Source organism: Rattus norvegicus, chromosome 11 (assembly GCF_036323735.1).
Source record: "Rattus norvegicus strain BN/NHsdMcwi chromosome 11, GRCr8, whole genome shotgun sequence".
In the NCBI taxonomy this organism is placed as follows: Eukaryota; Metazoa; Chordata; class Mammalia; order Rodentia; family Muridae; genus Rattus; species Rattus norvegicus.
Genome location: NC_086029.1, coordinates 30,514,956 through 30,537,449, shown reverse-complemented (window position 1 = coordinate 30,537,449; position 22,494 = coordinate 30,514,956). Strand labels below are relative to the sequence as shown.

The 22,494-nt window shown below is 40.5% G+C and overlaps 2 protein-coding genes across 2 annotated transcripts in view; one reads left to right on the top strand and one right to left on the bottom strand.

Moving 5' to 3' along the window:
- The first annotated feature begins 4,468 nt into the window (after positions 1-4,468).
- Btg3 (BTG anti-proliferation factor 3) lies at positions 4,469-20,382 on the top strand. Its single transcript, NM_019290.2, has 5 exons — positions 4,469-4,497; positions 7,526-7,705; positions 11,897-12,034; positions 15,696-15,903; positions 19,713-20,382. The coding sequence occupies exons 2-5, from the start codon at positions 7,533-7,535 to the stop codon at positions 19,950-19,952; spliced, it is 759 nt and encodes a 252-aa protein (NP_062163.2). The 5' UTR covers positions 4,469-4,497; positions 7,526-7,532; the 3' UTR covers positions 19,953-20,382.
- A 77-nt stretch (positions 20,383-20,459) lies between these two features.
- Positions 20,460-22,494, bottom strand: part of Cxadr (CXADR, Ig-like cell adhesion molecule) — a 47,213-nt gene continuing 45,178 nt past the window's right edge. The window contains exon 8 of the mRNA NM_053570.2: positions 20,460-20,987. Within this exon, the coding sequence (NP_446022.1) occupies positions 20,946-20,987 (42 nt within the window). The 3' untranslated portion in view covers positions 20,460-20,945. The remainder of the gene's footprint in view (positions 20,988-22,494) is intronic.

The following is a 22,494-nucleotide window of genomic DNA, read 5'->3' as shown; positions in this document are numbered from 1 at the left end:
ATCCCTGACCTCAAGCTGTATTACAGAGCAATAGTCATAAAAACTACATGGTATTGGTACAGAGACAGACAGGTAAATCAATGGAATAGAATTGAAGACCCAGAAATGAACCCACACACCTATGGTCACTTGATCTTTGACAAAGGAGCTAAAACTATCCAGTGGGTAGAAAAAAGAGCATTTTTAACAAATGGTGCTGGTTTGACTTGAGGTCAGGATGTAAAAAAAAATACAAATGGATACATTTAAACCTCTTGTACAAAACTCAAGTGCAAGTGGATCAAGGACCTCAAACTAATAGAATAGAAAATGGGGAAGAGCCTTGAACACATTGGCACAGAGGAAAATTTCCTGAACAGGACATCATTGGCTCAGGTTCTAAGATCAACAATTGACAAATCAGATCTCATGAAACTGAAAAGCTTCTGTAAGGTAAAGGACACTGTCAATAGTACAAAATGGAAACCTATGGTTGGAAGAAGATCTTTACCAACCCTACATCCGATAGAGGGCTAATATACAAAATATACAAAGATCTCAAGAAGTTAGACTCCAGAGAACCAAATAACCCAATTAAGAAATGTGGTACAGAGTGAAACAGAGAGTTCTCAACTAAGGAATCTCTAATGGTCGAGGAGCACCAAAAGAAATGTTCAACATCTTTAGTCATAAGGGAAATGCAAATCAAAACAACACTGAGATTCCACCTCATACCAGTCACCATGGCCAAGATCAAAAACTCAGGTGACAGCAGATGCTGGTGAGGATGTGGAGAAAGAGGAACCCTCCTCCATTGTTGGTGGGATTGCAAGCTGGTACAACCACTCTGGAAATCAGTCTGAGGTTCCTCAGAAAACTGGAGATAGTTCTATCTGAGGACCCACCTATACCTCTCCTGGGCATATACCCAAAAGATGCTCCAATATATAACAAGAACACGTGCTCCACTATGTTTTTAGCAGCCTTATTTATAATAGCCAGAAGCTGGAAACAACCTAGATGTCTCTCAGCTGAAGAATGGATAAAAAAAAAAGTAGTATATTTACACCATGGAATACCAATCAACTATTAAAAACAACAACTTCACAAATTTTGTAGGCAAATGGATGGAACTAGAAAATGTCATCCTGAGTGAGATAACCCAGACCCAAAAAGACACACATGGTATGAACTCACTGATAAGTGGATGTTAGCCCAAAAGCTCAGACTACCCAAGATACAACTCAGACCATATGAAGCTTAACAATAAGGAAGGAAAAGGTGTGGATGTTTCAATCCCACTTAGGAGAGGGGAACAAAATAATCACAGGAGGCAGAGGAAGGGAGGGAACTGGGTGGGGGAGGGGAGGGGAGGGGAAAAGGAGGAGAAGGACCAGGTATGGGAAGAGACAGGAGAGAAGTCCCGAGGCCCAGGAGAATGAATAGAAATAAGTAGCAGTGGGGGTTGGTGGGTGGGAGGCACCACTAGAAAGTCTCAAAGCCAACAATATGAGAATCTCCCAGTTCCCAGTGGGGATGACATTTGCAGAAATACCCAACAGTGGGAAGAAAGAGCCTGAAGAGACCATCTCCAATAGATAGACATGGCCCCCAGTTAAGGGATGGGGCTACTCATCCATCTCAACATTTTTAAAGCAGAATTGTTCCTGTCTAAAGGAACCCCAGGGATAAAAAATGGAGCAGAGACTGAAGAAAAGGACTGCCCCACCATGGCTTCTATCCCATCTGCAGACACCAAACTCCAACACTATTGCTTATGCCAAGAAGTGCTTGCAGACAGGAGTCTGATACAGCTGTTTCTGAGAGGGTCTCCTAGCACCTGACTAAGATAGATGCAGATACTCACAGCCAACCATTGAGCCCCGGGACCCCAATGGAGGAGTTAGAGGAAGAACTGAAGGAGCCAAAGGGGTTTGCAACCCTATAGGAAGAACAATAGTATCAACCAACCAGACTCTCAGAGCTCCCAGGGACTAAATCCCCAACCAAAGAGTACACATGGGTGGGTCCATGGCTCCACCTGCATATGTAGCAGAGAATGGCCTTACTGACATCAGTGGGAGGGGAGGTGCTTGGTCCTGTGGAGGCTCTTTGCTGCAGCCAAGGGGAATGTTGGAGGGGTTAGTGGGAGTGGGTGGTTGGGCAGGAGAGCACCCTCTTAGAGGCAAAGGGGAGAAGGAGTGGGGAGGGGGGTTGAGGAGGGGAGACCCGGAAAGGGGACAACCGTTGAAATGTAAAATAATTAATAAAAAAATCAAAAAAAGTTTCTTAAGACCTTAAAATAGGAATATTAGATATAAATTTCAGACTCAAATGATAATTTCAATTATTGATGACTTTCAGATTGATGGCCTTATAGATCTTGAATTTTCCATGTCCTATAACCATTCAAACCAATTCTTAAAGCTCTTTCTCTCTCTTCCCTCTTTTTTTAAAAATATGAATGTATGCATGGGTGATATGTACAAGCTAGGCTAAGCTAAGAAAACTCAGTTTTGTTCATGAATTCGAAAATGGGTGGGTCCTACCGAAGAAAGCCAACAGCGAAAGAACAACCACTCCTGTTAGAAAGGGCAATTTTGCTCTTAACAACTGAGCTTTCTTTTTTTTTTTTTTTTTTTTTTTTCCTTTTCTTTTTTTCGGAGCTGGGGACCGAGCCCAGGGCCTTGCGCTTGCTAGGCAAATGCTCTACCACTGAGGTAAATCCCCAACCCACCACTGAGCCTTCTTGACAGCCTCCATGGACAAGTTTTGGAAAGCACGAAGGGGTCATGTGAGAGAAGAGTAAATGAGAGAGGACAGGGGTGTTTCAGGTTTGTTTAGTACTATTGCATGTGTGAGATTGCGGCGCGTCACCTTTTAACGATGGTACCGCTATCTGAACCACAGTCTTCTCACACAGGGATCCCAACTGGGCATGCGAGCCACCTGAGTTTATCATTGAGCCGTGGTAGGGGGGCGGTGATCCAGCACTTGAGAGGCAGAGGCAGGCAGATCTCTATAAGCTTGAGACTAGACCGCTCTACAGAATGAGTTCCAGGATAGCCAGGGTTACACAGAGCAACCTTGTCACAAAAAAGCAAAGAAAAAACTTACACTAGTCATGAGATTTTGAAATTTCTTGGTAATTAAAAACATTTGTAATTACCTGTTTTATGAAACTACAGTTAAAAGCCTGTGTCAGTAAAACAACATCTATGTGATTTTTTGTTTTAAATGAAAGCACATCTCCTGGAATAGTCCCACGTAGGATGTCACAGCATCCTCTTCAAACTGAGAAATAGCCCTACTTTCCCAATAGTAGGAATGCTTCTCACAAAATAAAGGCGTATTACACTAGTTTTATAATGGTTCGAGGGTTATATATTTCTGTTAAAAATTATTACTTTTTAGGTGCACAAGGATATAATCACCAACATCAGTAATTTAGTCAAACTAAAGCCTTAATAATGATTTCTTAAGTGATTTGCATTTTTAATTCTCTTTTAATGAGTATCTTGTGTTTTTCTGGCCTGACTTATCAGCTGCTTTCACAACACTAACACTTCGCTGCCAGTTCAGCCTAAGGGCTGGAAAGATGTTCCTTTCTTCATAAAGTTTATGTTCCCTTTTCTTAGGTGTGTTTAGTCAAGGCTTAAGCTTTATTCCCGGGAAGGCCTCGAGTTAGAAGTGTCTGAGAAACACAAAGCTTGGCCTCTCAACTCCTCTGTTGAGCCATCCGTGCTGGCAGCAGCACAATACTCAACAAGGAGCCGGCCATGCTCGAATGGAGACACCAGCACTTCCAGCCAAGTGTCCAGGTAAGAGTTTTACACAAGTTGTCTCACGTACAGGCAGCTAGTGGTTTCCTAGCAGGAAGGAGGTGGCGAGCCTTGGGTGCCAATCTCCCCTCCGCAGCCGCTTCATGACGGGTGGAAGGTCGGGGGAGAGAGACCCTCGAAGCAAGGTGGGGAGATCTGGATTGAACTTGCCCTCAGGCAACAGGGAGGTGGGTCGGTCCAGAGGACAAAGCCCCGCGTGAGGAGGAGTGGCCGAATTGCCTAGAGGAAGCGTCCCGCCCACTCCACCACGGGAGGCAAGGCCCTCGGGGCTCGCGCGGGAGGTTCTGCAACCTCGTGCCAGCACGGCCGTCGGAGCCCAGGCTCTGCGCGCGGCCGGAGGCAGGAGCGGGCCACGCGCACCAGCTGATGGGGGGGCGGATCCGAGAGAAGCCCCGCCCCCAGAGCGCGCGAATTGGTTCCGCGCGGCGCCGGGCCTCTCCCAGCCATCGCCCCTCCCTTCTTCCGGGCCCTGAGCCCCCCGTGCGCCGCGTCGGGACCGCGCTCGCTCTCTCGGCCACGCGCTCCGCCGCCCGCCAGTCTGGTCGGCGCGCGCTCGGCAGCGGCCCGACGACGCAGCAGCAGCGCTCGCCGGACGATACTCGGAGCGCTCGCGCTCGGCTCCCCGGCCACGGAACGCGGTCGCAGCCGGCGAGGGTGCAGCCCCGGAGCGGCGGCGGTGAGGAGAGCGGGCCGGTGGGGAACGCGGTGGCGGTGAAGAGAGCGGGCCTGGAATGGGTGGACGCGGCGGGGCCCCGGGCATCGCGGAGGGAGGTTGGGACGCGCCCGCCGCCACGTCGAAAGCGGAGCGGCGGAGGGATGCGCGGCGGCCGCGGGTCTTCGGTGGGAAGGGACGCCTCCTCGGGCGCGTGCCACGTCGCCTACCGTCCCCGGGGAGGCGACAGTGGGCGACCGGCCGGCCGGCGGGCTGAGGCGAGCCGGTTTGCACAGGTTAGACGCGGCGCGCAGGCCGTCCAGTCGCTGCGCGTGGGGGGCTCTCCACCCGCGCCGGTCTGCGGGGCCCCGTTCCGGCCGCATCTGGATCCGGCTGGCCCACGCCGCCCGGGCGGTCAGGGCCTCTCGGCGCGACCACGCTTGTCGCCCCCTCCACCTTGGCAGCGTCTACCTGAGTTGTGGTTTCTAGAAATTGCGACTGGCTTTTTCGTTACTGGGGGGGAGGGTCGGGGGGGTACTGCAAAGTTAGAAACTCCTAGAAGGCCGGGCTCGTGGAACAAAGTAAGAACTTGAGGAGCTGCCGCCGCGGTGACGACGTCCTGAGGTGACGTCACCAAGCGGTGTTTAAAATGGGAGCTTTGGGGGGAGTGTGGGTGGCATTGGACGCCTAAGGTCTAATGCCCCCCCCATCCCCGTCCCCTGTGGTGTTCATCCCCGGGGCTTTAAACCATCTGCCTTTGGTACTCCTGGAACACTGAAAAGAAGGGGTTAATTTTTCAGCTATTCCAGTCATCGTTCCTTCAAAGAGAAAAATAAATACGTCCGTATGACTCATCTTCTGTTACAAACCAAAAAGCAACCACTAAGTGGTTCTTTCCTTCCTTTATTTTTTGATATGAAGTTGAGCAAACAAGCAAATCCCCAAACTGTTATGTAGCACATATTGGCCCAATGGGTGAATGGAGATGCTCTAGGAATCAGTACATTTCTGTAGTGTGAGCCCTTTTTATCTTGTTTGGAGTGGAGCATATGCGGGTCCATCAGCAACTTTCTCACCCAAATTGCCGGTTCGATTTCCGTGGGTTTTCTGTTGCATCCTAAGGTGCTATACATGAAGTATAACTGAAGCTTCATAAAGTGGAAAATGCCTCACGTGTTTTAGGAGGAGGGAGGTGGTACAGCAGTAGTAGACTGAAGTTGTGTGTGCCCACATACTGGTCTGTGAGGATTCTATCCACCACTTGACGGTAGAAGTAGAAGGTATATTCTAAGAGTCCGAGAGGACAGTTTGGGTATCTTTCCATCCAGGGTCAGAGTGAGTAGGACACATCTCATAGCTACAGAATTTGTTTTACTCCGAGGACCCTTGTTTGCATTTGCACACAGAGTAAAAATCACAATAGACAAAACTTAAAGAGTAGTTTGAGAAATGAGATCTTTAAAAAACAGGTGTTTCTTTTTTCTTTTAAAAAATTTTAAGACCAGACTGCCAGACTGTTGTCAAGCTAGTTCACTGTTACAATCAATACAGTAGGGCCTGACCTTGGCGCCCAGAAAGATGACGTTACATAGTAAATGTTGGATCAGAATATCTCCAAGTTACATTCAGCCAAATGAATGAGCTCATCTCAAAACATTATATATATATATATATATATATATATATATATATATATATATATATATATATTTCAGAAAAACGCCTGAACAGCCTTTGTGGATTAATCAATGATCAATCCAATTTTCTGTTTTAAAAGTCCTTTGATGCAGCTCCAAAATGTAACTGATTATTTCATTTAATCTTTCTGTGAGTGATCCCAAATTGATGTTCTGTAATATGTTTTAATGCTCACTATTTTCTGTCTTAGCTTTTTAGGAAAATATACCTAAGCCTGAAAGAAATGTACAGAAAGCTCAGAGCTGAAAACTTTTCATGTGTAACAGCTTTATTCAAGAGTAATAGTTTGATCACAGCAGAAAAATAACCTTGGCCTCACTAGATCTTTGCTCCTTTTCTTCTACTCCTGCCTTTAGGCCACCTACCCTATTTTCTGCCTGTGTAGACTTACTGTTCTGGACAGTCACGTGTGTGGCAGAGATTTCAATGTGTGGTTGTTTGTGGCCTCTCCACCTTTGCTAGCTGTGTTTGATGCTCTCCTATCTCGTGGTACAGCTAGCGCTTCCTTTCTTGTAGTTGCCAGTTCTGTTGTGTGTGTGTGCCATGCTCTACCTGTCCAGGCAGCATTCGGGGGTATCTGGAGCCTTTTTACTTTGTCAGGAAGAAAGCTGTCCTGGACATACATGTACTTTCTCCTTTTTCATGGAGACATGTGTTTTAGATTTCTTGGGCTCATAGCTGGAATTACTGGAAATGTCATAGCTGTTTAACCTTTTGGGGTAAAAAAAACTACAAAATTTCTCCAAAATGGAACTACAGTACTTGATTTATTTTTTACTTTTTATATGTATGGGTGCTTTGCCTGCATGTGTGTGTGGCCACCACATCTGTACCTGGTACCATCAAAGGTCAGAAGAGAGCCTTCTGGAACTAGAGTTACAGGTGGTCATTAACTATCATGTGGATTTTGGGAACTAAACCCAAGTCCTCTGCAAGAGTAGGACGTGGAGCCATCTCTTCAGCCCTGAGTGCTAGACTCTTGTGTTTTAAATTTCAGGTCCTTTCACAACACTTTACATTTTACTTAGAATTTGACTCGTTTAGTGTAATATTTATTACAAATTCTTTCTGATTGGGATCTGAATTTATTTTAGTTGTCAGGAGCAATATGTTTCCTCACTGAACTACTGCTGAAAGCCAAGTAGTAAGAATCCCAGGAATCTTTCCTAATAGGTCTCTGAGGACTAAAAATCATTGGTAATGATTACTGGCAATGAAAGACCAGTTAATTGAAAGGAAGGGGAAAGCTGTAAAGGGGCATATTTTACAGAACTTTTATTTTCCTGTATGTAGTTGCTGTTGTTGTTTGGATTGATTTGTGTTTTGTTTCTAAGAAAAAAATTTATCTTTACAGGGGCAAAATGAAGAACGAAATTGCTGCTGTTGTCTTCTTTTTCACAAGGCTGGTTCGAAAGCATGATAAGTTGAAAAAAGAAGCAGTTGAGAGGTTTGCTGAGAAATTGACTCAAATACTTCAAGAGAAATACAAAAATCACTGGTATCCAGAAAAACCCTCAAAAGGACAAGCCTACAGGTAAGGAATTCAATTGGATGAAGATGTTTGTATATTGACTACAAGGCCAGAGGGCTGAAGGATTTAGTGACATTCTCACTTGGTACAGATGTATTTATTGAGAAGGCAAATAGGTCATTTCCTAAAAGTAGCTGTCATACCACATTGAGGATTGTGGACATGCCTTCATATTTAAACTGGCACACTGGTTAACTTGCGACAATTACAGAAATTCCCCTTCATGTGAGCATGTTGTTATCTCTACACAACTACTAGGATTCTATCTGAAAAGCACACAACTCTGGGGTGTCATGGTATTTTGTTCTTGCTCATTTTAAAATGTGTATTTGTTGATAAAGCCCTACTGTTTAGCCTTGGGAGGCCAGAGCTATAGAGACACCAGTTCATTTCTTGTAAGTAGCTTGGCTCCTGCTTGAGTAGATTTTGCTGTTATCATGGGTACTTAGGGTTCTTCATGAATCTAGAGGACCCTAATTGCTCCAAAATGAGCATGGTAATTAAGAATTGAGAGAAAGTAGTCTTTTTGTATCTAAGGTTAAAGTACATGCTTTTGTGTTTGTGTGGAAGAGGGCAGTGGTGGCACAGATCTTAATCCGAGCACTCGGGAGACAGGCAGGCAGATCTGTGAGTTTGAGGCCAGACTGGTCCTCAGTAAGTTCCAGGACAGCTAGGACCCTGTCTCAATAAACCAAAAGGAAGAGAAAATGGTAAAGTAAGATAACTAGGCAGAGGTGGACAGAGTGGTCTGCCTTTAATTCTAGCTCTCTGGGCACAGAGGCTGGTGGATTTCTGTCATTTTTGAGGGTAGCCTAGTTTACATAGTGAGCTCCATGACAGCCAGGGCTATGGAGAAACAAACGGAGAAAGATCATAAAACAACAACCTAACATGTTCTTAACCCTCACGGTGATGATCTCACTCACATTATGAACCTCCTTTGTGGTATAAGTTGAGGGTAACTCAGCTATGTACCTCAAGTGGTTAAGTACTGGCTTGGGGATTTTAAATCAAGTCTTGAATAACTCCACATTTCCACGAGCTTATGTTCACCACAGACTCGGCACTGAGAAGGAAGAGAGTATTTACTTGCAGTTGACTTGTATTTTGATTTGCAAGTTAAAATAAAGTAGTCTTTACTAAGCTGTACAAGATCAACATGCCCTGACATGCTCACTTGGTACAGATGTATTTATTGAGAAGGCAAATAGGTCATTTCCTAAAAGTAGCTGTCATACCACATTGGGGATTGTGGACATGCCTTCGTATTTAAACTGGCACACTGGTTAACTTGTGACAATTACAGAAATTCCCCTTCATGCGAGCATGTTGTTATCCGTACTCTGTGTTCTACAAGCCAATACTTACATGTGTTGTTGTAAAAAAGGTCTTCGTTTTAGCATTTAAAAGTATAGGACTATTTGAGAAATCTAAGACTGAAGTGGAAATATAATTTTGTTGTTTCTCATTAGCCAGTTGAGTACAGTACACTATTCTGATAACTTCTGTATTTTTCATAATTTTTACTCAAAATTTCCCAGTAAGTTGGTCAATATTATGAATATAAGTAATTTTTTAGTTTTTCATTTGATTGTCTTTTTTCCCCTGTACATCTTCACTTCTGATAGTGAATAGCTTTTATGCTAGAATCTTTGAGGCTTTCTATACATGTCTAATTGATGTTGGTTGGATAGGTTCTTTTGGAAGTGCCACACTACTGGAAAATGGAAGCACTGTCAAGTTAGTTCAGCAAGGTCAGAGAGAGCCATTTCATTTCCATTAATTCTTACAACCTGGGAAAGCCTCAAGTAAGACTAACTTGACATGCCATCAGCAGTGTCATTGAGTCATTTTGAAGCTTTTTAAAATAGTTTTTTAAAAAAATAATTAGACTTCATGGTAGATTGGGAGAAAATGAGTATGTTTAAAATGTTTTCTACTTTTTATGCAAATATATTTGTAAGACAATTTGGCAATATAAGATATGTGAAAATACTCATATTTTGAACATTGTCTCAGAATCTTATCTGGAAACAACCAGAAATGCAGACAAATATGGGTGAATACAGAGAAGTCTCTTACATGTTATAATTGCAAAAAAAAAAAAAAAATCAGCATTAAGTAATATACTATATTTGTGCAACTTTTTATAATCTTACATTTGAAGAACAGTTAATAAAAAAAGTAGTTCCAGTACGCTAAAAAGAATAGCATAAAGATATGTGGTATATCTAAATTTGCTACAGAAATAAGTCGCATCTAATTTAAAAGCTTAACATCATCATTACTGTGGGGTGAGAACAAAGTGTAAAACATGAATTGCACTGATCTTAACTGCTTTTGATGGTGTGGTGCATGGGACTTGAATTGCTCTGTGTAACATTACAGTCTGTAGGGTAGGTCAAAGAATCAAGCAACATCGTATAGATAATAAAATAAATTTTTACTCTGAATTTGCTATTTCTCATAGTGCCATTAAGAAGTGATAGGGAACTGTGGTTGAGCTTTGGTAAGAGGGTTATGTATGCTGTAGATACAATGTTGATCATACACTTTAGATAAGCTTGCTATTTCTAAGCTATATATGAAATTTGGAGTCTAGGTTAACTGGTGTGTGATAGTAGGCAAATTTATCAAACTGACTCCTTTTTTCTCCCTACAAAGTGAAAATAATATCTAGTTATGAAATTTTAAAAAAGTTAATATGACACTATTGTATAGTACATGATCAAAAATAATTACTATATTTTAGAAACACTTTTAGTTGTTGACAATTTCTTTTTTCAGTGAAGAATAAAGTCAGCTAATGAAACAATGTAACTATCACATTGGTACTATACCAGTAATTGAAACACTGGTTCAGAAGTCTTCTGCTGGTTAGATTATCACTGTTACTATTGGGTGCTTGACATTGAGCCTGGGAGCATAGAAACTCAAGGCAGTTGCTGTACATCCTAAATAGTACATTACAATGGACACTGTCATTGCCAGTTGACTCGTATTTCCATATTTATATCTTCAGACGTGGTAGAGAAGTGAAACAATTCAAGCTCACCCAGTGAATACATTCCATAAGTAATACTAATTCCAGATTGTCTTAGTTGAGTCTTGGTTGAATGCAGTAAATATATTTCATATTTTCCACTGTAGCTACTGTTTCTCTACTTAAGCAGAACATATGTGTGGAGTTGCAGTGTTGCATTCATGCTGTTTATTCACTTGGAGAGAATACATTTTTATTTTGAGTATAAGGGGCAACAGATTAGGCTCTGAGTATGTCGTGACTAAAGCCGCTGGCTATATTTTCTGCATTCCATTGGTTGAACATGGCATTTCTTAAATTAACTTGTAATAGGCTTTATTAATTTACATTTTTTTTCTTATTTTGGCAACTTAGATAAAAGAAAGTCCTGTATAACACAGCACATACCAAATGAAACAATGTTTTTTCAGGATTACATGTTAGTCATGAATATACAATGTTCATGGTCCTTGAGTTCCTTATTTATAGATGAAGTTAAAAGCTGTCTCCTTTAAGATTTAACTTTATTGCCAGGGATGTAAAAACATGCTAGTGGCAATAAAACTAGTCCCACAAAATTCCAATAGTATTTGAGGCATTGGCTGCAGTCTCTTAAAGTTACAGATTTTGTCAATTGGTCTATAACATTCTGTGATGTCAGGGCGGGAGTGTGGCTGGGTTCACGCAGTACTTGCCTGAATACACGAAGCTTAGGACTGGCTCCATGGCGTTGCAGTAAACCAAGTGTGAGAGTTTACACCTCTAATGCGGGCACTGGAGAGGGGGAGGCAAGCATCTCACAGGTTCCAGTAACATCCTCAGCTCCATGGCAAGCTTGAGTCAGTCTGGGATACATGAAACTCCTATCTCTCTGGCCCCCCAAAGCTGTCAAGAGTTTTTGGTCTCTGTGCTTATTTGATGTCCATGTGCAGTTTAGTGGTCTCTGGTAAATTAGGAGACTGGTGATTGCTCCAGGCTCGCATGGGTTCTCTTTTTTCTGTTTTACTAGGCTAGGCAGCCTTCACGTCACCTTTCTTGCCTGAAGTTCACACTTAAGAACCCCCGGTTCTCTGTCAGGGGATTCTGTTAGTGCTCGCTTTCACATATATTGATAGTAAGATTTACGACTGAGATTCGATTACAGCTGTTACTCTAATTCTGTTTTGTTGTAGATGCATTCGTGTCAATAAGTTTCAGAGAGTTGATCCCGACGTCCTGAAAGCCTGTGAGAACAGCTGCATCCTGTACAGTGACCTGGGCTTGCCAAAGGAGCTTACACTCTGGGTGGATCCGTGTGAGGTGTGCTGCCGGTGAGTCTTCCTGGTTAGCAGCTGAACGGATTTTACTAAGTTTTCTCATGTGTCCCACCTGTGTCTCTTGGGTATTCTTGGAAGAGGTTTATGAAATTACCCTCTTACAGTGAAGAACTCTGAGACAGGTTTCCTAGAACTTTGCCAAGGATTTAATTATGTACCAAAAGATAGAATGTAGAACGTATGGACCTTGTCCTCTGCCACCGTGCTTCATGCATGTGACACATCCTTTCTTCAGATAAGGAAAAGCTGAGTCCAAGTCAAGTAGCAATGTGACCTTTAGTGGGTCTCCATCGCTGCCTCTTATGTCTGCTCTCGGTAGCTTAGTGTGTTAAAGATGGTGATAGAAATCGCTTCTGTCTCAAACAACGTTAAAAGAGTTACATGTGAAATCTATTTAAACTTTGAATAAAAGCATGTAAACTAGACATTTGTAGAGTTTTCAAAATTTAGATCAACATTCTTTAGGTGGTTCTCAGGATAATAAGAGAAGAAATAGTAAGCAGATTACAACATGGTATTATTTGTGCTGTAATAGAAATAAAATAGAGTTATACGTGACACAAGAGAAAAAGACGACTGACTGTGTGGACCTCACTTGAGCTGCTATGTGAAGATCACTAGTAACAAGGCAGGGAAGATGGTTTCTCCAGGAAGAAGAAACGGGATAAACTAGTAGCATGAACTCCCATATTTTCCTATGGTGCACCCATAGGGAGTTTCTCTTTGTTTGGAGGGTGTAATTTTCTTGGCCTCTCTATTGATTGTAGGGAAATTCCTTTTTTATATCAGTCTAGGTATATACTGTAGTGATAGTCACTTAAAGATAATATCTTACAAACTTTATTCCTAATATCAGATGTTACAAACTTTAGACCTAGTTTTTGAGATGAAGGTTCCTTGTATGTTAATTCAGTTTCTTTCCACAAAGATCTGTGGTAGACATAGTTCTCACACAAGTTGCATTGTGTATCATTGTTTTGGCTGAATGTCTGTCTGTACATGCTGTGCAGGTCTGGTGCCTGAGAAAGCCAGACTAGGGCAGGAGGACCTGTGAACTGGAGTTAGAGAATAGTAAGCCTATGGCTGCTGAGAATTGAACTCGCATTCTCTGGAAGAGCAGCAAATGATCTTAATTGCTGAACCATCTCTCCTACCCATGCATTTCTTCTCCTTCCTTCTCCATTTTTTTTCCCTAAAAGGCAAGGCCTATGTTGACCTGGCTGTGCTGAAATTCACTATGTAGACCAGGCTAACCTCAAAATCACATAGCTACCTGGCTCCAAGATACAGTTCGTACAGGGTACTTTTTTTTTTTTAAGATTTATTTATTATATATAAGTACACTGTAGCTGTCTTCAGACACAACAGAAGAGGGCATCAATCTCATTATGGATGATTGTGAGCCACCATGTGGTTGCTGGGACTTGAACTCAGGACCTCTGGAAGAGTAGTCAGTGCTCTTAACCACTAAGCCATCTCTCCAGCCCTGTACAGGGTACCTTATAAAGGTTTTCCATTGGAATGATCAGATCCTTACTGCTCCTTGCTAGATTGTACTATGATTGTACCTCTTCTCAACACACTGTGTAAGTTCTGTGATCTGTGAGGCAAGTAACAGCCATTACCAACTTGGTCCTCTGTACCACAGGAGCCACAGCCCAGACATACTTAGTTCAGTATTTAAGTTTGGTGCCCAGAGATGAAGGCTTTTTGGTTGTATGGCATACTACGTAACTAGGTAGTTCATTCTTAATGATGCCAGATAGTAAAAACCAGCTGTGTACCTATTCATAGGGTTTTATATGATGACACATTTTTTTCTTCCAACTGGCCACTGTAAAGATGTTTTGTTGTTTTCTGAGATAAGGCCACATACCGATATATACACTATGTAGATCAAGATAGTCTCAAGCTCTAGCAGCCAACATGCCTCCACCCCCTCGGGGCCGTAATGGAAGGCATGCACCACCATGCCTGGTGTGTTACTGCTTCCTTTTGGTTTTGTTTGTTTGTAATGGCTTAACATTGTAGTATGTACACTCGGATAACAGAACACTTCCAAAGAAAAATATAACTGCATGAATTATGTAAGTTAACAGAGAACCCTGAGAAAAGGAAACATGTTTTTTAATCCAAATTGGAAAAATAAATGTTCTGGAAATTAGAACAATACTGATATAGTAGATATATAATTGAAAAATATCCATCTTTGAAAACAGTAACATGGAGCTGAAGAAGAGGTTAAGAGCATGGGCTGCTCTCTCAGAGGCCTTATGTTTGGTTCCTGGCACCCATGCAGGGCTGCTCACAACCAACTACCAAGAACTTAAGCTCCAGAGGATGTAATGCTTCCGGCATTCAAAGATAACACTACTCAGTATATTCGTACCCACAAAGAGAAGCATAATTAAAATTAAATAAACTTTAAAAAATAACCCATTGGTATACTTGAGACCAAGATGCTATAATAAAAATTGAGATGTATTTAGACAAAGCAGTCTTCCTTGTCATATAGAATAACAGAATAACACAGCATTCTTTTTCTACTAAAGGAGCATTAGATAAGTATTGATTTGTATTAATTAAATTATCCTTGATGTCTTAGCAACACATTATTGAGAATGGAAAGTGTAAAAGTTGTCCATTATTAATTCTTATAAGGAGTTAACTGTATGTTTTTAATATTACAGTTATACAGTCTGTGGTTTTATTTAGCATGAAGCCCTCATTCTAAAGTACTACAGAGGCAAAGATGTGCAAATTAATTGGCTGTCAAAGAGATCTGAGCAACTACCTCAGGCTCTTCAGTTACTAAATGCCTACCTTTGTGATGTTTATTTCTACAAAGGCAGTAGTTTGTTTTCCGGGAAATTCCTTGACTTTCTGCTTTCCTTGAATTTTAACTCCATTCGTTGGCTAAAATGAAGATATACTATATATATTCTGTGTTATGAATAACTCATTCAAACTGCTAGGCATTGTAAGGATGGCTGGATTGAGCTGGAGAGGTGGCTCTGAAGTTAAACCTACCTCTGGATAGGAAGCAGAGGCCCAAGGAGATGAGGGTGTTTGCCTTTGGTCATGCTGGTTTCAACACTAAGGATTTTCCTGCTTCAGCCTGTGAAGTATTAGGATCACTGGCCTCTTAAAACTTTTTTTTAAAGGTGATCAGTTTTTCTAGAAATCTCAGGAATATAATATATAATTCAAGCAAAACCATCCTCATCCTCATCACTTTTCCCTTTAATCTTAGTAATTATCAGAAATCTTCTGTAACTATAACACAGGCCCTGTCAAAATAAATACAAGATTTTTCTAGTTGTTTTGAATAGTGGCCATTTAGAAATACAGTAGAAAAATCTTAGAAAAAATACCATTAATACCTAGCAAACATAATCAGAAGGTGGATTGCTTGTGATGCTTCAAACAATTTGATGTCAGTAGAGAAGAAAGTAGCCACTTTCCTTTATCCTTCAGTAGAGCAGACGGAGGAAAATTACACCCTACTCATGCTTTGGATGTTAAACGTGCACAGTCCAGTTCTGGGACGCTTCCTTTATTGCCTTGGAACATTGGCATGAACAGACCTGTTTAATGGTTTTTATAAACATTTCTTGCTTTTTATATGATTGGTAAGTTTTTTATGTATACCTAGGTATGGAGAGAAAAACAATGCATTCATTGTTGCCAGCTTTGAAAATGAGGATGAGAACAAGGATGAGATCTCCAAGAAAGTTAGCAGGGCTCTTGATAAGGTGACCTCTGATTATCATTCAGGGTCCTCCTCCTCAGATGAAGACACAAGCAAGGAAGTAGAAGTGAAACCGAGTGCAGTGGCTACAACGCCAAGCCCCGTGTACCAGGTAAGACCTACGACGGCCTGTCACTGCATGTGCAAACCACAGGCGTCAGTGCTCTGGCCAGCGTCTCCAGCTAGTCAGTTACACTGCCCATGATTCGGGAATATTTTCAGTCTCAGCTCTTCTTTTCCACACACACTAGTAGAAAGCTGCTTATCAAACATCAAGTTGGCGTTCTGGGTCTTTCTCAAAAGTGAATAGGACAAGTATTTTTAAAAGAAATACGGTATCCTCCAAAAAGAGAAGTTTAAGTTTTTTATTACTTCATTTATATCTTTAGGTTATTTTTCTTATTATTCTTCCTCCTTTTTCATCATGAAAGAGAAATTTAACTGAATTATATTTTGGCTAGTTTCTTACGTAAAAATCAAAAGATTTCCCTGTTGCTCTGACCATGAAAACATCTCATAGCAAACATTTATTTACTTTGAAGGAATTTGATTAGCAGTATTTTTTAAAATGCCTTACAGACTTGCCTAAAGCCTTATTATTTTTTTTATTTGATTTATTTTATGTTTATGAGTACACTGTTGCTATCCTCAAACACACCAGAAGAGGGTGTCAGATCCTGTTACAGATGATTGTGAGCCACAGTGTGGTTGCTGAGAATTGAACTCACGGCTTCTGCTCAGCCAGTGCTCTTAACCACTGAGCCATCTCCCCAGCCCCCTAGCAGTATTCTTAAACAGAAAGTAATTGTTTTACTTTTGTATTTTTTTTGTATATTTGAAAGTTTACCTTCAATCATTAGTCTAAACTAGATGTACTTTAATGTGACAAGTTTATGGTGAGATCAAAGAATGGTTAAAAACTTTGTTCTTAATGATTAAGAAGTTTTTGAGTATGAAAAACTATTAACTTTCAAATTTATATAATGAATATTTTGCCATTGAAGTGTAGTTTTTTTCCTTTTGCTTATGTAATTGTCCTTCCTTAGGTTAATACAAAGATTATAAAGGTTATTGCATATTAGACGTATAGGTCTAAGTTTACATAGGTTTCCTTTTTATAAAACTGCAGACTGGTCTCAAACTCACAGAGACCACCTGCCTCTCTCCTTAGATGATAGGATTAAAGGCACGCACAACAGTCTTAATAAAAAGTAATTTATTAAAACAAAAACCTCCAAAACTTGTAAATAAACTAGTGGAATGTTGTACAGTAGAATTGTGACATTCCCTCCATCTCCAGCTCCTTCCTGTGCCTTTCTATGGCTGTTTATTACTGGGCTTGGCTTTCTCTTTTGCTTTGTTTTAAAGAGTGGTTGCTTTCTAGACTGTTTTTCAAGTCTATGGCATAAATACTTAGGACATTTTTATCTGTATGTTGAGTTATACAGTACAAATTACCTTTATTGAATTTCCCAGAAATCACCTAAATGTGATTTTAACTCAATTTTGTTTTTACTCATCAAGAACGCAAGTCCCAAATAACTGTTCTTAATTGTAAGTAAACTGACCTTTAAGTTTAAAATCAGTTTACGTTTTCTTTTAAACCAATTGACATTTATCTTTGCCCATCACAAAAGAACATTAGAATAAAAGTGTGGAAATTAAGGTAGCTTACATGTTTTTTTCAAAATCATTTCTCTTTGGCAGTCCACTCCACAAGAAAACATTTCACAGTAAAAGAAATTACTGCTGTCTAAGCCCTGTGTAGAAAGTTGATATAGTTCTACTATTAATGTTTTGGATTTTTTTTTTCCTTCTTTTTGTAGTAAGAGTAGTTTTTAAAGTATGTTCTGGAAACAAGTCCTTAATACATAGATGTAATGAGAATATATACCTTCTGTGATTTAATCTTTGATGATAAGAATCTAAAGGGGGATTGTCAAATACAGACAAAAGCATTCAGAGCTCCTGTCAGGGGAATCTTTATTCTGTAGTGTTTCCAGAAATTACTTAGAGTCAGCTCTCAATCTTCCCCAAGTTGGTCTGTGGACTCAGCTTAACACACTGATTCTAAAGTTTTAAGAAACTAAATTTTGAGGGCTAACAAATATAAAACTACTGTACATCAAAATTACTAATAGTTTAAGGATACACAATATATCATTGGAAAAAATAAATTATGAAATAAGCTCACTTTTATACATTTGCCCTACTCACCAGTCCACAGCAGAATACCAAAGCAGTTAGGGTGGAAAGTCTTGAATAGGTTTGAAAAGGAGGAGAAAGGCCAAAGTGGGTCTAAGTGTTGCCTGATGGATTTGGGATGATCACAGCTCCACATATAAGAAAACTTAATTTTTAAAGGTATATGTATGAAGAAATGTGAAGTATCTTGAAAATGTCTCCAAAGAGTTACAAAAATTGATTTCTATCTAAACTAAATGCTTTTAATCACAAAAAGGAAACATTAGAAAGTGAATGACTAAATCCCAGAAAGTATATTCCCATTATACTATGTGTTACGAACTTGTTTTGAGAACATAAAAACACTCCAAAAAATTAATAGGCCTGGTGGAACAGCAGGAGGATCTCAGTGCCAGCTTGGGCAGATGAGAGAGACTAAATCTCAAAATAAAAACTGGAAAGGGGAACTGGGCAGTAGCTAAGGGAACAACAGTTGCCTCATATGCACTCTGTCCCCAGCATTCCAACAACAGCCACAGGAATGGCAATAGTAGTAGTAAAACACGAATAACCTAAATAGGAAGTAGGCAGAAGTTATAAATACTGTACAAATGGCCAGTGAACACAGGAAAAGGTGTTAGATTCCTGTGTCTTCGGTGAAACACAGATTAAAACAGTGAGACATGACTTTTTCCAAGTTAAACCATCTAGCAACTCCTCTTTTAGTCAAGAACAGAAGCAGCCAGATCTCGTAATGAGTAGAAACTGCTGTGACCATTTGAAAAAAACTGACATCCCCATCTATTCTACTAGTCACCACACTACTGCTACATGTTAAGGAAAATGAAAATAAGGATCTTTAAAGCCAAATGTAAAAAAGTTCTAGTGAGGGGCTGGAGAGAAGATGGCTTAGTGGTTAAGAGCACTGACTGCTCTTCCAGAAGTCCTGAGTTCAATTCCCAGCAACCACATGGTGGTTCACAACCATCTGTAATGGGATCCAATGCTGCCTTCTGGTGTCTTTGAAGAGAGCAACAGTGTCCGCACATAAATAAATCTTTAAAAATAAAAAGCGTTCCAGTTGTGTTCACAGGCACAAACAGAACCTCCTTTTCAAAATATACATAGAGTCGGTTCATGTCATCGTACCATCTGAATTAAACGCTCTACAGAATCTTAACTATTGAAAGCATCCCACACTTGAAGAACAGATTAGAGCTAGAGAATTGCAAACTTAGAGTGCACTGTTCCAAGCAAAGAATTTGAAAACTGCTGCTGAGATTTAAATAATGTGAACTTGGTGTCACCTACCTGACGTCCAGCATATTTTTAAGATTGTTGGGCCAAGGGCTAAACAACTTACAGCAGAATGGTCTGGAAAGCTTTTATCAAGTAGACCACAGCAGGGGTGTGAAAAATTTGTGCTTCAAAGCTCCCTGAGTGACTTCTTGCTTAAACCTATCGTGTTCTTAGGAGTGACTGTTATTCTGTGTTTGCATCTTCGATGCTCAGAAGATTGTTTTTTATTAGTCTTTTTTCTTCATTTCAGAAAGTACATGGGAGGTATTAATGGGATGTGGGCTTTTGTATCTTAACATTTAAATGTAACCATAGGGATGTTCTCTTAGGGTATGTGGTAGGTTTGTGCTTAGTAAGTGGCCGGAAATGACTTAGTCTTTACTGACAAGTAGATTATTGTTTTCCTCTCAATTTATGCAATGCTTTCTCTTCCTACAGATTTCAGAACTGATATTCCCACCTCTTCCAATGTGGCACCCTTTGCCCAGAAAAAAGCCAGGAATGTACCGAGGGGGTGGCCATCAGAGTCACTACCCTCCTCCTGTTCCATTTGCTTATCCAAGTCCAGGAAGGAAGAATAAAGCGTTCCGCCCAATTCCAGTGACATGGGTACCTCCTCCTGGAATGCATTGTGACCGGAATCACTGGATTAATCCTCACATGTTAGCACCTCACTAGCTCATTTGATTGTGCTGATGTTATGTTGATAGAAAGGAAGAAATACCTTCCTAGATACTAAGAGTTCATACTTGTAGTGAAGTCAGATGGACAAAACCATCAGGCTTATTTTTATAGAAAAGCTATTGAGAATAATCTTTCTTAAAGTATATATATATATGCACTTTAGATATATTGATATAGTTTGAGAAACTTTATTAAAGTTAGTCAAGTGCCTGAGTTTTTAATATTGGACTTGAGTATTTATATATTGTGCATTGACTCTGTTGGATACAAAACACTGTAGGAGGGCGATATGTTCTAGCACCTTTGAGCATTTACTTTATGGAGAATATGTAAGTTATTTATACAGAAGGACATCTATTTTATGTCACATAGAAGAATTGTGTGAAATCATGTAGTTGCAAATAAAAAGTAGTTTGAGGCATGACAGTGTGTGGTTCTGTTCTGTATATAAGAAAAGGAGAAGGTAGAAGAGATACTTAGGAAAGAAAATAATCTGAAATGTTCCTTTAAAAAAACTTTATTGAACACGGGATTCCCCCAAAGGCCACATATCAAAATATACATGTAAAAAATTTTAATTTACTGGCAGTAGCTAATTGAAAATATAAATACAACAAAAAAACCTTTCAGCTATCAAAGTCAGTATAAATGGGACCTTTGTCACCATGATTTTGACCCAAAATCATTTTATAGGATATCTGACATACTTGCCTTCTGCCATTAAAGAAAGCAGAAGTGCTCCTGTAGCTGCTGTAAACTGGGTGTAGTGGGAGTTCCTGAAATCCCATAATTTGAGGCTGAGGCAGACAACAGGATCCCAGGGCTCCTCAGCTGTGTGTCAGCTTTGATGCTGACCAGGGCAAGGTGATGTCCTAGCTCAAAAATGAAAAACGAAAGAAGTGCTGTACTTTTTCAAAACAGCATTAGTCTAGTAAAGTTCTAAAGGAAGGAGTATGGAACTTGAGATTCTTCAGTAGTCCTTCATATTTATACCACTGCAATGCCATCGGTCAGGTAAGCGTACTTGAACTACAAAGAAAGGAGAAGGCATCTATGAGTTTGGATATTGTAAAGGTAAACTTACAGATCAGCGATACTTCTTCCCATAGCACCCTACCCTTCCTAGTTTTCCTCGGGAGTTCTTCAGCTTAGCCAAGAGTGACCACGGCTATTAAAAAGGACTCGCTATTCCAGACATTCCTACTGTCAGATTTCTTCGTTTCATTTAGGCTACGGGTTTTTAAGATAGTGTCTCAAGTTGTGTTGGAACTCACTATGTAGAATGGGCAGGCTCTGAACTTTCAGTTCTGCCTGACTCTGCTTCCTGAGGACTGACATTAAAGGTGTTTGCTACCATGCCCAACTCTGTTATCAGGTTTTTTTCCTTAAATTTACTATGTAAGTACTGAAGAGAGCAAGAATGAAGTTACAGCTCAGTGCTATAAAATCCATAGTTTTATATGTCATTGTATTCTCACTTAAGCTATAACAATTTTGTATTATTTCTAAAGCATAGTATCAATTTTTCCCGAGTATTTTCCTACTGGTAATTGGCATCTTAATTTTAAAATGAGAAGGGAGCAAAAGAGTACTTCGAGGTGGGAGTCTTGTCTCCCACCTACTGATTTCCTCAGCATGTGTTAGTACAGGGCTGCAGGCACGTGTCGTCATGCCCCACAGAAAAACACGTTTAACTCCTAAGGCCATTGCTTATTCCGCTGTAGGTATCGGAGGATTTGATAGAGAAAACAGATTTTGGGCAATTAGAGTTGGGAGTTTGAAATATTTTTGTCAGCTAAGAGCATTCTATTAGTTTGCTCTGTTACAGGTTTATAAATGTCTTGGGAAATTTGAAGTATAATAGCCAACCAGGAAGAGAAGTGGTAATTTAGCACTCACCAAATAACTGGAACTCTGCAGATTACTACAAAATATGAATCCCTAGTCAACAAGATGGCTCAGAGAATAAAGGCACTTGCCACCAAGCCACATGACTTGGACTTTGGTCTGTAGGATCCAATGGTAGTAGGAGAGCGCCAACTACAGCAAGCTTCCTGACTTCAAATGCATGTATGTATGTATGTATGTATGTATGTATGTATGTATGTACACACACAAAGTACATACTTGTAAATCTATCATATCATTCAAGTATGATAGAAGTAAATGGTGAATCCTGGGGAGAGCTGATTTTATATTTGTTTTTATTTTATGTTGAATGGGTGTTTTGCCTGCGCTTTTATGTGCCATGCCTGGGGAAGCCAGAAGAGGGCATCGGATCTCTGGAACTCGAGTTCTAGATGGTTCTTCACCATCACGTGAATGTTCTAGAAACCAAAGCTGGGTCCTCTGCACGAGCAGCAAGTGCTGTTAACACTAAGCTGTCTCTCCAGCCCCCAGAAAGCTCATGTCTAATTTAACTGCATTTTAGATTATTTTCTGTATAAGACTATGAACTTTATTCATCTATTTGGTTTTAAAGGTTCAGTTCACCTACTAGTAAAGCTTCCAACAGTAAAACTTTTCCAGGCTATAA